The 18,767-nt window shown below is 32.8% G+C and overlaps 2 protein-coding genes across 2 annotated transcripts; one reads left to right on the top strand and one right to left on the bottom strand.

Annotated features, from left to right (window-relative positions):
• Positions 1-274: 274 nt before the first annotated feature.
• Positions 275-5,895, top strand: LOC133198624 (uncharacterized). Its single transcript, XM_061334668.1, has 4 exons — positions 275-431; positions 3,291-3,559; positions 4,674-4,774; positions 5,440-5,895. The coding sequence occupies exons 1-4, from the start codon at positions 363-365 to the stop codon at positions 5,850-5,852; spliced, it is 852 nt and encodes a 283-aa protein (XP_061190652.1). The 5' UTR covers positions 275-362; the 3' UTR covers positions 5,853-5,895.
• A 9,538-nt stretch (positions 5,896-15,433) lies between these two features.
• Positions 15,434-16,075, bottom strand: LOC133198081 (toll-like receptor 4). The gene has a single exon (XM_061334229.1). The coding sequence runs from the start codon at positions 16,073-16,075 to the stop codon at positions 15,434-15,436; it is 642 nt and encodes a 213-aa protein (XP_061190213.1).
• Between the last annotated feature and the right edge of the window lie 2,692 nt (positions 16,076-18,767).

Below are 18,767 nucleotides of genomic sequence, written 5' to 3'. Positions count from 1 at the left end.
CGTGATCGTTATCAGCCCTTCTCAGCTGTTCAAACTTTTAGTGATAAGACATTGTCAGTCCATTGATTATCTCGATATTCATATTAAAGTAATCGGTTGTTTATTTCCCGTAAATATTTCCTCTGCTGTGGATCGTTAATTGACTTCTAAACTAATTATAGATTAAATATTCGAACAATCCTGTACAACTTTCAATGTGATTCAAAGTTTCTTGAAGAAAGACTTTTTTTTATTATTTCATATTCCACGCCATTGGATTATAAGACATGGATTTATTTCTCACTGTTTTATTAACTTTTGCATTTTTATTGGTGACCGTAAATGGACACGGGAGACTTTTGGATCCGCCGTCACGATCAAGTATGTGGAGATTCGGATTAAGTCCAATTAAAAATTATAACGACAACCAACTGTCGTGTGGAGGATTTGCCGTAAGTGAAAAAAAAACATGCAGGTTACTTTAGAAAAAATATCCCATCGACTTTCTTAATTTTACTTCATTGTTGAAATAAATTTTGAATTATTTTAAAATAATACAGTCATTTGACTCGTTTTTAACCCAGCCATTTTAGAAATATGATAGAAATATGAAATATTGAAAATATCTCGTCAAGATATCTTGTTCCGTACGTAGCTAAGAACGAGTACCGCGATGCCAAGAGGTAATTGCCTCACCCACCCGAAAATAGCAAAAATCTATAGTGTATAAGAAATATTGAAATTCTCTGAATCATATGATTTTAAAAAAACTAGTCCATTTGATCTTCCGTAAAACGTTCTCTTAAAAATTCCGCAATTGCTGTCTTTATCTTTTTTCTCTTTGTAATGTACTCAATTTATAGACACTGATGTATTTTAAAATTCGTAAATAAAAATAACAACTTCAATGGGGAAAAAAAATCAGATATTTTTACACGTTAAGTGAAACCGACCGAAAAAGATGGAATATCCTTAAATATAAGAATGTTTTATGACGGTCACCCTTAATTTAAATTGACCGTTTTTGTCTGTTTGTTTTGTTTGCATATTTATATCGTTTGTTCCTTTTCTTAATATTTTTATATTTATGATTACCTGTCTTTTTTGTTGAATCGATACTTTTACAGTTATTGACGAGCTATAATTTATCTAAGAGACTTTTTTTTAATTCTCTGTTTGAATGTACCATTAAAAGCATGCGCTAGAATGAATACAAATTGAAGCGGAAACCTGTATTTTCCATTTTTGTTATTGCGCGAGTTATCGCCCTTGTTATCTTTAATTACTTTTTTATATTTACTGTAATTAATATTACGTAAAGGTTGAATTCAAATTAAAGTTATCAATTATAATCTTCGTATGTTTCTTTAGTTGGTTTGATAAAGATTTGTTAATTTTAAGCTTAATTAGTATTTTTATAAGTTTGTAAATAAATAATCATTATGTATAATACATGGTATTTTAGATACATAGGGTTTTTACTGGCAATAAACATTGTAGAAGTCAAATCTAATAAGTGTCTTATAATACATAAACGTGTGGGGATCTCCTTGCTTATGTTGTAGAATTAAGTTGTAAGAGTGCGGTCATCCCTGCATAATATTTGCCAGAGTATGTGGTCATCCCTGCTCTGGACTTTGCATCTCTTAGAAGCAAGTGTGCGGACTTCCCTGCTTGTTGCTGCCCAAGATCAGGTGTGCGGACTTCCCTGCCTGTATCTTATGATAGAGCATAGGTGTGCAGACACCCTACCCGTGTCTCTAGTCTAGAACCGTTTCATTAGTGACAGGTGTGCGGTCATCCCTGCTTGTCACTGCGCAAGGGCAGGTGTGCGGACATCCCTGCTTGTCCCTTGTGGAAGTGCGCTGGTGTGTGGACTTCTCTGCCAGTATTACTTGTACGCTACCAGTAAAAGCCAAATATACGCAGTATCCTGTGATTAAGACTGCGCATTGTACATATTTGCAGCATCTCAGGGCTATCCGTTTCTATCACGGGTATACGAGCCCGCGGGGGTTTACAGGTAGTGACCTCCCTTGCACGTTACAAAATTATGAAAAAAAGATATGATTAAAGATGTGATTCCTCTTAAACCATTCAGTATTCCGTTTTTTTCTTTTTCCTTAAAAAAAACCATTGCATGAAATTTAAATCTTATGAAAAGGCATACGCATGTACAACTTATAATGTTATCCAGTTAATTATCAAACGAGTAAACAAAACCTTTTCTTTAAATTTCAATTCTTCTTTAAAAAACAAAACGTTTTGCTACCATTACCCGTACTATTCATATAGTGAAAACAAGAAAACATTGATGTAACCATCAATTGTCGCCCGGGAAATAAATAAAGTAAACAATGGAAATGAGACTTGATCATCAAACCGCTTCGATATGTGTGAAAAAGGCATGCGTCTAAATGATGGAGACGATAGTCGAGAATATTTTGAAAACTTATAGTAGGATGAAAATCGAACAAAAACGATACCCTTTTAAACTTTATCAATTCCTCAAGTAAATGTTGGCTGCATAAAATATAATTTGAAACCAGACACATGCATCACCTATTTTCAAAAATGTCTTTCACTTTAAGAATATAAAACACGAACTGTGTAAAGTACATTTTTTCCGTTTTTATGCGATAAGTAAAATTCGATGTTCTAAAAAAAAGGGACCTGTCGTTTTTTCGATAGTAAATGATAAGCAACTTTATATATTAAATATGAAAAACATATATATTTTTACAGATTCACTTTATGGAAGTAAATATATTGTGTATCTCATAATTTATAAAGGGAAAGAACATTCTGATTAACAATCTTTTTAATGTTTAGAAAACCTTTAATTCTGAATAATTTCTCCCACCTCAATCACCATATACCAACACTTAAACTTATATGTATAGAGCAGCCCGGTCCTCCGGGCTGCAATGATAAAAACCTGAATGAATTAACAGATTTTCCAGATTACATTGCAAAAAATCAAAATTTCAAAAAATAAGAAAGAAAAAAAATTATTTTAATTCCATCGATGTTTTAGATAAGCGAATGCCTTAATTCAATAAAAAATAGCAAATTTTGTTTGTATTTTTTTTTTTTTTTTAGAGTACTATGATATAATACAAAAACATGTATTGTGATAAAGTGAAAGCTTGATAAATAAAAAGAATCATTCTTGAAAAAAAATCAAGACTTATAGAAGAAAGGCACTAGATTCTGTAAAAATCATCCTATCAAGCTTTGTTTTCCTGATTTTTTATGTAACATGTGGATAGATATATAAAACAATAAACAACAAAATTTTATTTTTACAGAATCAGTACCTTTACCAACACGGAAAATGTGGGGTATGTGGCGACCCCTATCAGGGACCACGCGAAAACGAGGCTGGCGGTAAATATGCGCGGGGATTTCTCTCGCGGCGTTACGTGGAGGGACAGATGATAGACATAGTTGTGGAGGTCACCGCTCTCCATTACGGCTGGTTCGAGTTCAGGATTTGTCCGAACAACGATATCAATCGGGCGGTCACCCAGGAGTGTTTAGATAAGCATCTGCTTGTGTTGTCAACAGGGTCAACCAGGTATATAGTAAAAGTAAAAAAAATATATATAGAAATGATAGATAAAGAAAACGAAAAGCAATACAGTCTAAAGCAAGCAAAACAGCCAGACGAAACAAAAAAAGAACGAAAGTTTGAAAACTTTTTAGAAAAAGAACATTTTTTCATTAAGGACCCTCTATGCATTGAGGAAAAATGTTTTCTGGACTTTGAGAAAATTATAAAGCGCAAAGGAGAATATTTTGAAATTAACTAATTCATTTTCAATTTAGGACGCGTGCTTTTTTAATTCAAAAAACATCTTCAAAAACAATAAAGTAATATGAAAGAAAAATCGCTTTCGCTTACTCAAATGTAGAAAATGCATGCAAATAAAGTTTTCAACTACTCTATCTTGGTCTAATTAAATGCTTAGAATATTTGAATTTATTTTAAATTATGTCATACAGTGCATATTACAATTTATTCTATTTTATGTCAAATGGTGGGTCATTATAACTACACAAGAGTACCCTGAAATTAGGGTGCAATGTAGAAAGTATCCTTAACAGTAAAGAGGGTCATAGACATGCATATTCAAGTGCATGTATGAAAATATACATGTTGATTGATTTTTTTATACAGTTTGTATACAAAATAATTTACGTGCACATGTCACTATAAATAAAAAAAATACTAACTTACTTATTTATAGATGGGTTAATTCTTAATACACAATGGGTTTGTTCATAAATATTTGATGGCATCTAGATGGATTAATTGATAAATACACAGTGGGTTTGCTCTTCATGTATGATGGCATCTAGATGGATTAATTGATAATACACAATGGGTTTGTTCATACATGTATGATGGCATCTAGATGGATTAATTGATAATACACACAATTTGTTTGCTGTGTGTGGCGCATCGTGGTGCAATCATTGTCAAAGAATGTTCTCTGTAACTTTTCTGGTCAATTTAACCATTTAATTAAAGGTATATAGTCCTTTATCATACATATTATACCTAAAGATGGCTGAAAGAAATAAAACAATTTCGTCTGTTTGCAATCCATATTTAATCAATAAAAAGTATTTCAATGATAATTACGTTAAAAAATATACCTATTACTACCCTTTTCCTTGAATTAAAGGTATACAGAAGTCACTTCTACTGGGAAATACCTGCTCCATGCACAACTTCCGGCCGGTATGACCTGCTCCCAATGTGTTGTCCAGTGGAAATGGCATACAGGTACATGCTTGAACTAAAAACACATTTCATAAAATTTGCGGATACCTGAGTTTGAGTGACAAAAATTCAAGCGTCTTGTTTTCAATTTTCTCATTATTTAGTGTGCTATAGTCCGTTTTGACAGAAAACAGTAAGGGAGTGTTTCGTTTCTAAATGAATTTCCAAGCAAAACTTAAGAAGTTCTTAAAATAGAAAAATTTGAACTCAAAATTGACGAATTAATAAATTAATTAATTAATTAAAATGCAGTTTAACAAGTAGTAACTTTTACTGGAACAAAAATAGTGTGTTCATGTAATAATGCGAATGAACAAAAACCTAGATTTTATGCGAATCTTTTTCAGCAGGTTTTATAATTTGTAGTCAGGTATGCGCCATGGGTATTTATTCAAAGTCTTCTTGATGATGAATATTCAATATGGTTTCCAGTATCATTGAATCTTATTTCTGTGTCGGACGAAATCAGTTCTAGATTTATTACTAAAATCTGTTTACCTTAAATCTGTGTTATACAGTATTCGTGCCTCACTGGTATTTAACCTACTTTGCCACAAAGTAATACCCTATAGTTGTTCATGTCACCCATGCAGTAATGCATAGGATATTAATACTTATTTCTTTTTAATTGATCACAATGAAAACACTTTTCCATTATAATTTGTAAGGAAACAATTTCGGATTAGCGCCAGACGGACATAGATGCATGGGGTGCGGGCCGCAGGAGGAGTTCTACGGATGCTCCGACGTCACAATTACTCCCAAAACTACACCTGTGTTTTATCCTAAATCTACGTCACCCCCTGACACTCCTTCACCTATCTACGTCACGCGTACAACGGAAATCTTTACTCGACCACCCCCACAGACATCAACTCCTCCTAAAAGTTCTGGAGGATTCCCAGTTAATATATTTCCAGGAGTCCCCCTCGTCAATCCGACCACGACAAGAAATCCTCTTAAGCCAGGAGCCCGTTGTTATGCAATTAATTTGTGGGCGGGCGATCCGGTTTTGAATGAGTGGTGTGCCACAAACTGTGCCAATGGAAATTGTCCGTCTTCTGCATGTGCATGTTCTTAATTTCAGTCGAAGACTTCACTTCAGAAGTCCTATGACTGCTTACAAAAAGATTTAAACATTCACACTTATCTCTATATATGTTTTTTGAAGCTGTTCAAAGCTTTCTTGTAAATACTGTGCCTTGATAAAAACTATATTACACTTGTTTCACCAATGTTTTACCACTCTAATTATACGTTTTGAACATTTCATGAAGCATTTGATCATACTGATTCGAACAATTTTTATTCTCATAATTGTATAATAAAATAATTATAAAAATCAAAAGGGTTTTGTCAAGGTTACGAGGTGATCACTGGGTGCTGACAATTGTGTTTTTTGTAGACTGCAAACCGGAAATTAGCAAATAGATTTTTACTCTACCCCCCCCCCCCCCGCCCCCCGGCTAAATGGATTATTTGTACTGTAGTAACACAATCCAATAGAAAGCAAGAATGAGTAGACGTTCCCACTACCCAAATTATTCTGCTAACTCATAAACCAATACATGTTTAAAGATATTTTTTTTATTTGTTGACCAATTCCATTGGTCACGACTTCACCCCAACCCCCAATCCGCCATAAAAAAAAATGAAAACTGCTCCATGGTCACTTTTTTCAAAAGCATTTTTAAACAGTTCAGTTTTAATTTTCTGCAATATTTTATCTGAAAGAAAAACAGAAATAAATGTTTGAAGAGCTAGGTAGACCCTTAGATTAATACAAGAAAAAGCAAGTTGTAATAAGTTTACATGTGAAGGAAATAATGTAATAAAATTAATTTAAAGATCAATGCATCTAAATTGATTTGCTAATATAGCTACCTATTGAAAACTAATGAAAAGTTTATAAGACTATAGTTATTTGTACACTTGAGTAGTTTTGAACTAAACTTAGTCAGCTTTGAGAGTCTCTGGAAGTTTGATTCTGAAAGCTGAAAATACCCTCTCATCGTTAAGTGAAATATCCACGGACGACTTACTTTCAATGAGGTTCAACCATTTTAAGGGCAATGTCCTAACGATACCCTTCTACGGAACAGTGGATCCTCCTCTTGAGTAAATAGCTTCCATTCTTGCAATGTTCTGTTCAAAGTTACACCAGTATGAGTTAATATAATCCAAAGTGATCACATCAAAAGTTTTCCTGCTGTGAATGGCATTTCGTGATATTATCTGCGATGTCAGTCCCCGGTATAAAATCTCTCTGATGAATACATAGCGGAAGTTCGATGTTTCCTTCCAAATAATCAAAATGTCTACGGACAAACTATTGATTCTCTTCTGCGTAGGATACAAAAGCATCGAAGTTGATTTAAACTGTTTACTTTTATTGTGAATCGTATTTTATCTCTTTTCTTACCCTTGGCAACGTAGTCCAAGTAGCGTATTTTCCATCTGTATCGATGACCGATTTTAATTATGCTGATTGTGACTTCAACAAAAAGCAAGGCTGACTTAATGACAATCAACAAAATGATTGTGATGAGGCACATTCTTCTTCCATTTCTCTAAAAAGCCTGGCAAAGTTACTGAAGGTCTTGAGTGTTGCATTTTGAAACAGACACGAGTAGCTATTCACGTTGAAGAATTGTATTCCTTAAGAATGCCAAATCCAAGAACCAAAATCTAAGTTATTGCAAGAGCATTGTAATGACAACTCAGTGTGTAAATAATGGCCTAACAATAAGTCTAAAAAACGTCAGCAAGCATATGACTAAATGATAGATTGTATTTGCTGATAAGGTCATTGTATCGACCATAGATGTTACGAAATGAACCTTAAACGAAACTGTTGATATTCTTGCTTCACCAACTTGTTTGTCAATATCTTACCCCGTTTTAGAAAATGTTCATATGTAGAATATGCTCTTGCGTATCGAATCCGTTGAGAGATATTTACCCCCATATGCAGGCGATTAGGGTATAATTCTGCATAAATAAGGGAAGTTGACAATTGAAAAGTTAAAGTCATCACGTTTATCATAAGGCTTTGTTTTAGATTACCATTAACGATTTTTTTCTAGTAAAATAACCAATTCTGAAACAGATATGTCGGACTCTATGGTAACTTTTATTTCAAGCTCACTGGGGTATATTGTGTTGACATACATATATAAAAAGAAATAACTATTGTTAATTGATAATACGTCGTCGATATATCTAAATGTCGAGTTAAAGACCAAAGCAATATTTTCTCTTTTCCTCATGAATAAGATTTTGAATAAATTCTGCTAAATATGAATACAAAACCAGGTCTGCTAGCAACGGGGCGCAATCGGTACGAATGGGATTCCAACAGATTGTTTGAAGACCTGGTCGCCAAAAACCACATAGATATTTTCAATCAGAAACTCAAGCATCTTTTTAATATCAACTTCAGAGTTCTTGTGTGTACAATCAGAATGTTTTTAACAAAATAATTTTGCAAATAACCAATGATAAGGTAAGTTAATTTACGAGTTCCATTTTTATTGAAAAAGCAGCTGTCAGTGATATCAAAAAGCCTAAGCTTAAATTCATAGTTGGTGATGTTTGTATACAGAGTTGAGAAGTTTTTATTTTATTGATTTTGGTCAAATTTTGTTATTTCAAATTTTCAAAAAGTTCCTTGGAATTTTAAGTATCCACATCTGACTTATACCACTTATCGAATATATTGTTGCATAGTACCCATAAAGGTTCTCCTTTACTGCTGTTAATATTTTAGTGAAGAGTAAAGAAAGAGGCTTGGTAAAACATTTACTGGAACCATCTGTGTATCTTTGTTTGTAAGAATTTTTCCTGTGTAAAACATATAGCGTTTCGTGCAAGCCGTTTTTTGTGAACAGTGAAGCTCCTGCATGAAGCCAGCTGGGGACGATGTTTTTGAGTGGAATGCTCAAAAGAAAAAAAAAAATTGTAATAATACTAATAGAAATTTGAAATTGTGATGAATATTTAATCTACTTTCTCTAATTCATTTATTTCATTTTTTTCTGTCTCTCTCTTTTGCTAGTGTGTAGACAGACAGTACATTGTGAAGTCACTTTCTTTTACAACTGGCTGAAGTCGGATGTACGGAATTTCCCCCCCCCCCCACCCCTGCTTTTTTACCATTCATTCTTGTGTTACAAGAAATAGGTGGAATAACAGTGGTTACTATATTGTTTTTGTTTCTAAATATCACTAAAAATATGATGGTATTTGTGAATTTTTTAGCTGGTTTAATTTTTATTTAACTGCCCTTAATTTCAGTTACTGCTTGAAGTAATTGTCTTATGTGAAGAAACTACCTAAGAGATTATAATAGATAATTGGTAATGTCAAATCGGACGTGAACAATGTATTGCATGATAGTCATTTCTGATACCTTTGGTCGCCATTGTTGGTATAAAAATTAGTAAGGTTTAATGAAAGTAGGATTCGAAGGAAAGTAGGTTACATGTGACTTCGGTTTTTCAGGTCTAATCTGAAAGAATATTCACTTTCTCTTAAACAGTCACTTCCTATGTTATAAATTTTAGGTTTGACTCGGCTCCGCAAATGTGAATCGAACCCAGGTTTCCCAATCACGAAACGACCGCCCTACCACTAGATTACCGTGATAGTCGATATCAAGTAACGCAAACATTGGATAGCAAATTCAATCAAAGCAAAAAACAATTTAAGAGTCTCGATCACCTGCACACATGAAACTATGGTAACTCTCATTTTATATACACGTATTAAAATTATAAATTTTTGATAGTGTAATAATTTCTTTGTCTAATCAATGAATAGATTTCTGTTAACTGTAAAGATACTCCTTTCCTGGAGTCAAATTTTCGTGGTTTTGGAACATAAATGATACTTCGTAATTTCACCTTGTTTTAGAAAAAATGCATACATATATATACAGGTGTAGTATACAAACATGGCATTCATTTAAACTATGATGACCAATAAGGCATTCCCATAAATTGCACGTCATTTTAAAATACTTAACGTTTGGAGCAACTTGCTGATGTCCTATGTGTAAGTGAACATTGGATTTATTTGTTTGCTAAATTTCATTCCAATTGCTCAAGATGTCAAAACAACTGACAATTGAAAACACAGGAATGTAACATTTGATTATATACATCTGTAAAAAAAAAAAAAAACGGAAAAAGAAATATGAGTATTTGATTGGATCCGCTCAGTATTGTGTAATATTCCTCATTCATTTAAATACTAAATAACAATACCCTACTGAGTTTTCCTGCGAACTGTGCGAAAATAAAAAGAAAAAAAACATAAAAACTAAACTTCCAAGTTAAGTGTTAATAGCCATTCTCTGTAAGCATTTAAACTCTTGTATAGGGAGTGTGGCACGCTAGGTCTTAGATTATTATGAAACTTGGCACACATTCCTATATTTATGTATGAAACTAAAATTCATAATAAAATGGTTGCTATGGTCAACGGTTACTATGGCAACCAACATACATTTTTCATGGCCTAAAAAATGCTAAATTTTAATGAAAAATGACCATTTTTGACTAATTAAAAGTCTTTAATACAACAAGATATTTACATGACTTTATCTTTTTCTCAAAATACATCGTTTTTATAGTTCTTTAGATAATTTCTAGTATTTGAGTAACTTAACCTCATAGAAAAAATATCCCCCCTTTTTAAGTATGATTTTTCTAATGAAAAATTATAGATTTTAGGCTCTTTTGTAAAGCCTGGTATAAATTTTTGCGGACATATTGGAAAAATAAATACATTGGTTTGAAAGTCCATATATAGTTGTAATATAAACCGCAAAGAACCACTTGGTATTCATATCTTGTTTTCATGTTACCATGGTTACAAACTAATGCTTTTTTAAAGAATTCCAGACAAGGGCAATAGGTATCTACTATCAGTTTCCATATAAATACTTGAGTATTCTAAAATGGATTAAAACCAAACTTGTACATGTAGTACACAATAGCAAAAACAAAGAAAAAAATTAATTTTCATAACAAAAGGTCAAAGGTCAAGGTCAAAATGGCTCGATTTAGATGGAAAAGTAAGGAAACTAAGCACATTTTTTCAATGCCATAACTAATACTTGTGTTTTAAACAACATAATTATGAATGAACAAAATTACAGTTCTGGTGGACAATACATTTAACTTGCATCACATGAATTGGTAAAAACGGACAGAAGGTCAAAGTTCAAGGACACAATGGTATATGAAATTTGCCTTTTTGTCCCCTGCTTTCACTTAAAGTGGGGGATATTTATTTAGGTCTGTCTGACCTCCATCCGTCTGTCAGTCTGTCTTTCTGCAACACTTTCGTTTCTGCGCGATGTCTCGTGAAGCCTTTGAGCCTTTGCAATGAAAGTTTATATCACAACTCCCTGTGGCCTAAGGAAGACCCCCATTGATTTTAAGGTCAAAGGTAAAGGTAATGAATTCATAAATTTTGTCTGTTTTAACACTTTATTTCCGCGCAATATCTCAAAAACTTCGAACTTTTGCAATAAAATTTTATACTGAAACTCCCTATGGCCTAAAGAAGACCACTATTGATTTCCAGTTCAAAAGGTCAAAGGTCAAGGTAAAAAAAATTATACATTCTGTTTTTGTGTAAAATTTTCATTTCCATGCGATATCTCAAGAAGCTTTTAAGCTTTTGCAATGAAATTTTATATCATAACTCCCTATTGTCCCGCCCGCAACTCTTAAAGAATTCCGTCCCCCCAACCCCACCATCCTCCGACCCCACCCCTCAAAATCCGTACATGCTCTTTTTTCCTTAAGTAGGGGACACAGATTCTCTGAATTAGCTTGTTAGTATAGCATTTATACTCGGACATTGTGAATGTCATATTCTGTTTTATATACAATTTAATGCATTTTACTGAAATTGGTATTACATTCTCACCTTTAGCTTGATGCATAATGTTAAAATGCTATGAGAATGGTTTCATTTATTGAAAAAAATTAGCCAACTCAAAATATTGAAAGCCTATACACGTACCATATTGAGTGACTTGTACGTAGAGAATTGTGCTACATGCATGTAAAAACACTCTTTTGTTGTTTTGGTAGACTAAGTCCTTGTTCTAAAATGTACAGTACATTTTTAGACCATATTCAACACTCCGCACTTTTCCAGTGACAGTCAGAATGTATTTTCCTGTGACTTTTCTTCAGAGAAGTATTGACAGAAAAAGCCTAAATCCATTTTACTTTGCAATACAGTAAAAATCTATCATGTATTATTCTTAAAAACTTGAAAATTAAGAGACATTGATGATAAATATTTTAACCCAAATATGCCTGGATTTACGTAATAGATCTGCTATTTCCAAAATTTAATCAATAATAATCTGTTGTAAAAATATGCTGGACCTGCTCGGATAATCTGATTTTGTGTTTTCTCGAATTTATGTCGGTTGCTAAGTTTGAGTTGGTTGGTAAGCTTGATAGAATCGTACACCTTATGGTTTGTATTGTAAACATAATTTCTAAACTTGAGTCCTTAAAAATATTGAAAATAATCTGTCCCTGCCTTCTTCCTACGGTTTTCATTTTTTAAAATGAACATGATAAAGTAACCAATGACCAGGACTTACTCCATCCCTTCCTGGAACCATGTTAAAGTACTTACCCCACATAAATTGGTAAGAATCATTTGTAAGAAGAACACGGATCCCTTGTGAAACATCAAGAAGCGTTATATATAAATATGAAAGAAAGCGGTTCATTCATAAGTGATTAACCCCAACCTGCCCCCATTCCCGAGTATAGATTTTTTGTGTTTAATTTTATGATTTTTTTTCTTTTGGTAGAAGGGGGGGGGGGCTTGTCAGAAATTTATTTATGTTTTCATTATTAATAAAATACAGCTACACAGATTTACTATTAATTTTACTGCTACAAGGTCCAGTCTACATTTTTCTTAGTCTAGAGAAATAATAAACTTGATATAAACGATAACTTTAAATATGATTCAGACAATTTGTATTTCTATGCAAACACCCCCCCCCCCCCAAAAAAAAAAAAAACAAATTGAAAGTATAATTTTCACTGGCCGAAAGGAATCAATTACAAAACAAAACATTTTCATTACTGACCTTCACAATTTTTTTTTTTTTGGGGGGGGGGGGGGGATAAAGATCATTCCCTTAAAGAAAATTCTTGGATCAGGAACATTATTAATTTCTTTGTAAATATTTTCAAACTCATTGAATAAAAGTTCAAATCTGAAATATACACAGATAACTTTTCTCTCTCTTTTTCTGAATCAGATACAGATAAAGGCAAACAGTAGTTTCAAAAAGATTGAGTTTTCTGTTACATCAGTGTTTGAAATCTGTGGATTTTTTTTCTACATGTAGCCTTTAAATAGAGATAAAATATACTTTTACATTCTTTAATTTTAGGATGAGGGTGTAAAGAGTATCAGTTTATATTTTAAATGTAGCAAATCCTATCAAGTGAAAACACTCATCATATAAAAATTGTAAATTATGAATGACATAAATTCTGTTTAAAACTGCATAATATGACTGCGTTGACTATGGGTTAAGGGACGACCATTTGATTCAGAAAGGGGGGGGGGGGCAATTTTTTTCCGAGTCAGATTATTTATTTTCATGGAATTGAAGGACATATTATTTATTTCCAATTTGATCCAGGACAGATTGTGTATTTTTGCTTCACTGCAAAAAGTCTGAAAATAAAATAAACAATCCATCCCGCCCCAAGGGAAAACGCCCCAACTTTATTTCGGGGGGGGGGGGAATTGTTTCGGGAATAATTTTTTTAACCCATAGTATAATAATAATATTATTATACTATGGGTTAAAAAATTATTACCGAAACAAGTGCCTCTGGGTAGGATTGGAGGTTGTAGCACTTATCAAAGATGGATTATTTATTTTCCTGCCAGTTGAGGACAGATTATTTATTTTCAACATTTTCAAGAACGGACTTTTGTTTCTAAAATCTGTAACCCCCCCCCCCTTCGCATCAAATGTTCATCCCTTTAATAATAGACATCAACCTACATACATCATTCAATATAAACTTCAGCTTCCAGTTCTGTACAAACATGTAAATATAGCTTGACATTATTTATTTATATAAAATCAATAGCCTAGTTCTCTCACATTATAATTCATTTTTTTCCACATTTGTTTTAAAAAGGCATTGACTTTCCAAGGCTGTATTCCTTATAATATATCACTCTGATTGAGACATTGTACCTCTTCTTACAACCAATTCAATATAATTCTGATATCTCAAGTTTATCTTTTATCCCCATTTTAAAACTAAGACCTTGAGGCTTAGGCTTCAATATCATGAATGTGCACAGAGCTGATTTCCTGTACCATGTGGTCTTTTACATTTCGCCACTGTTCACACATCAAAATTATTCTTTTGCATGCAGGAAATAAACAACGAGGTTAAAATTTGTATGCGCATTAAATAAACAGAAAAAAAAACACTTGATTTTACTTGAAATCCAGGATACATGTTGTAATGTAAACAACTTCCAGTCAGTTTTGTCCAATGATTTTTTTATCTCTCGCACTAAAGAGCTCACAATTATCAAAGGGAGATAATTCAATTTTGAAATGAATGTCTGCTATTTTAATCATAGATTTTCTTATATTTATAGACTGAATACCAACAATGTTCTTAAATGCCTTTAAAAATCAGATGTCATACTTTTTATTTCTGTGAGGAACATGGATTGAAGTAGCCGCATTTCATTGATTGACATTCCCAAAAATTGCATTTTTTTCAGAAAAAATCAACTTTAGACACCGTTTCCATGGTAACTACTCAACATTCATATGATCTAACAATATTTTTTGGAGTAGTTTATGAGGTGGTAAATTCTAGCCAAATTTGAAAAAAATCTGTGACTATGCGTGCCACAAAAGTTTAAGTGGTTACAGAGAATGGCTATTAAGTTACAATTGCGTGATGATCTAAGTCTTTCTATCCATATGCATCGTTGCAAACCACGGCCAAAATGTACTATCCTCTCCCATTCTGGCCGTGGAGGAATGAGAAGAGAATATTTCGCAGTTCAGTAAAATATTGACCAATGCGAGTAAAGCATAGTCGGATAATGAACTTTTCATGACCTTTCAATATCCAATCGCAGTATACGAAACATTTCTTGTATACTGTTGATGGAAGTTGTTGATTTCAATTGCGATGGAAACAAATATTTTCATTGGCTGAACATGACGTCAGTCACAACATAGAGTTGTAAATATTCAAGATTACGACACTTTTTGTGATCAAGCAGCCACGGGTAGGATAGAGATATATGCGAACTCCGGACCGTGGCTTGACAAGATGATCCATACGAGGACTATTCCTTTCACAAAGTGTAAATTTCGACTGATTGCGATATTTTATTTGAAATACCAAAATCAAATAGTCAAAGGGTCAAACACAGCAAGATCCCCATACTGATAAATTCAAAGTTTTCTTGAAAGTTCTTGAGGAAGCTATAAAATACATTAATTAAAATTGAAATCATACACGTAATTTACAGATTTAGTTGGTTTTTTTTTTTTGTTCAACACAGTGAAAATATATATGAAGATTGAAATATGTACACTTTATTTTGAACCAATTAAGCTAAATCAGCTTTGAGAGTTTGTGCTAGTTTGATTCTGAAAGCTGATAATTCTTTCTCATCGTCAGGCGAAATTTCCATGTACGACTTGCTTTCAATCAGGTCCAACCATTTTAAAGGCAGTGTCTTTACGATCCCCCTCTGCAGAACGATAAAGAATAAAACATCGGATCCTTCGGATCCTTCTCTGGAGTAAATAGCTTCCATCCGTGCCATATTCAGTTCGAAATTACACCAGTATGACTTAATATAATCTGAAGTGAGCACACAAACTGTTCTTTTACTGTTATGGATTGCATTCGTTATGTTGTCCGCGATGTCAGTCCCAGGAATAAAATCCCTTTGATGAATACACAGTCGAAGTTTGCAGTTTTCTTCCAAGTAGTTAACAAGTCCACGAACAAACATATTGTCCTCCTCTGCGTAGGAAACAAAAGCATCGAAGTGATATTTAATCTGTCTCCTTTTATTGTAAGAAGTTATTTTGTTTCCTTTGTTGCCCTTGGCAACATAATACAAGTAGCGTATTTTCCACCTGTATCGATGAACAATTTTACTGATGATAACTGTGACTGCAACTAAAAGCACGGCTGATGAGATGGCAATCACCATTGTAAAAGAGGCGCATTCTTTCTCCATTTCTATTAAAAGCCATGTAAAGTTATTAAATGTCTTTAGTGTCGAGTTTTGAAACAAACACGTATAGTTATTAACATTTAGGAATTCCATATTTTTGGAATGCCCAATCCAGGAAAGAAATTCTAAATTTTTGCAAGAGCATTGTAATGGATTTCCAAGTAAATTTAGGGTTATTTTCTTTGTTTCTGACATTTTGTTCAAGGCCGTTCGAGTTTCCTCATTTATGCTTGACAGCTGATTTGCCGATAAGTCTATCCAGACAAGCTTATGTAGATGGGATATAGTTACATTGAAAAAATCAAGGGAATTTAAAGTAAGGTTCAAATATGTCACCTCAGATAAGCCTTGAAATATGTTATAGGGAAGAGCAACGATCTTATTGTTTGATAAGTCTAGGACCTGTACATCTTTCTGATTTCGGAAAATATTTCCATTTGTATCCATTTTAAGTGTCTGTCCGAGAATATTGTTTGAGAGATTCATGATACGAAGATGAAGAAAGTCAATGAAGAAGTTGGGAGATATTTTGCTGCAAAAATTATTTGAAAAATCCAAGTATTGAACACTTTTCATTCCATATATAGGTCCTTCCAATTCATAAATTATGTTGTTCTGAACATATAAATGAGTTAGTTTACCTGTTGTATTGAATATGAATTTTGAGAATGCAAACTTGTACAAATTGTCATGAAAGTAGATTGTTCGAATGTTTGGTGGAAAATATGTGGTAATATTTACTTTTCTTTGTACATACGTACTTTTCATGGGACCTGAGGCATCATCTAAAGTTTTATGTCCAATGCTACTGTTTGTTGTATGCAATAAAGGAGTGAAAGCATAGAAATCTTCTTGAATGATAAGCTTCCTTTGGTCCTTACACCTAAAATTAAAATCGACAGGTTTAACTGAATGAAAGTTGGATTGATAACTTACATTCAGTACTTCAACATTCGAAAGCTGGTTCAAATTCAAAAGGTAGCCCCCAAAACTCAGAATATTATCAGCAGCATTGAAGAAACGAAGTGTCTTTGGTAGATACGAAAACATTCCGAACTCAAAATGATTGATTCTATTTGAGGCAACGTTCAGTTCTTCCAATGAAGTGTTGATAAGATGCTCTACCTGTCTGATATAGACAGCGGTACTTAAACCATACGTACATTGCACTTTTTCCAAGTTCAGGACCTTTATCTTTGTGAATTGCAGATCATAGGAAATATTTTCCAAAACAGACAAGGAGAGTTCTTCATTATGCGACAAATCTAAATGACAAAGTTTATGTGTCTGTGTCAATGTACCTGGCTCAATTTCATTGAGTTTGTTGTAAGATATGGTAAGATTTTCCAGGTTCCTAAGTTTTGGTAGTGACTGTTTGGTCATTTTTTCAATATGATTATTTGCCAAGTTAAGATATTTTATTCCTTCCTTAAGGTTGCTAGGAAAAGTCTTGAAAATATTTGACGAGAAATCAACGCTGACCACATCCTTATTAAATTTAGGTGCGATGGATAAACTTTTATTAGAACAGTTAGCATGAATGTAGCCATTTATTTTATAGCACATACACACGGAAGTCGATGTGCAGTTCTCTATGGAGACAGTCTCACTTTGGATGAAAATTGTTGAGAATACGAGGAACAGGAAGTTTTTCACGGCCATTTTCTGTAAAACGAAAAGGATTTTTTTAAAATTTAAATTGCAAATTCACATTTTACATGCTTGCAATCATCATTCAATAGTTGAGAATAATAACGTTTAATTAAGATATATAATTTTATAGATGAATGACATGTATTCTAGTTTGTTGTTTATTTATAATATCATTTGATAAATGTATTTTATCAGATGCCTATCATATACATTTATAAGTCATTTAGGTCAGACAAATGTCCTTAAAACGAAAACATGGAGTGTTTCAAGGAAGATATATGTCACCTGCACATACAATATTAAAAACAAAAATAAGAGTTTTGATTTTTTTTATTTACAATAGTAATATTATTGTACAAGGATGTAATACAAATGCTTATAATGAGAGGACTGTCTCGAAATTTGCAAGTTATAAGTTAAATTAACAATTGTAGGCCATTCTTCGAAAATGGATCAAAGATTTAAGTCAAATGAACAAAGACTGTCTTTTTCGTTTTGGGTCCTGTGGTCAGTAATCCTACTATCTACAAAAGGTATTGTGCAAGCAATAAATTAAAAAAAATATCAGCTTGCATTTTGGTGATGCATTCATTCATTGTCATTTTTGACATATTTTATTTTGTTAAATCGAATCTGCAAAAATGACATTAAAATTTAAGCATTTTGCAAATTTAATTCGACATTAAAAATATGTCAGAAAGGACACTACGAAAAGAGACAATATAGGAATTTTACCATGTAATACTGTGATAAAAAAAAAACCCACATTTTTCTTAGTTAAGTTGGATGGAGGAAGATTAAGTTCTGTTCCTCTTTTACCGATGAATGCCTTTTATAATCTTGGTACGTTCCTATACTGTGATCGTACATAATGAATTTACGGATGAATTATATAAACAACTTAATATTTATAAGTTAGTGATGGTTTTGAAAATAAAGGATGATTCTCTATAAGGCCATTTTCCGGCCTACGATAAAATCACTTAAAAATGTGATTTTATGTAACTTTAATCATTGTATTTCATGATTTTGATGTTTGTTT

Source organism: Saccostrea echinata, unplaced genomic scaffold (assembly GCF_033153115.1).
Source record: "Saccostrea echinata isolate AGI-Se365-2 ecotype Australia unplaced genomic scaffold, CSIRO_AGI_Sech_v1 ptg000033l, whole genome shotgun sequence".
NCBI lineage: Eukaryota > Metazoa > Mollusca > Bivalvia > Ostreida > Ostreidae > Saccostrea > Saccostrea echinata.
The sequence above is the reverse complement of the archived record's forward strand: the minus strand, read 5'-3'. Positions and strand labels throughout refer to the sequence as shown.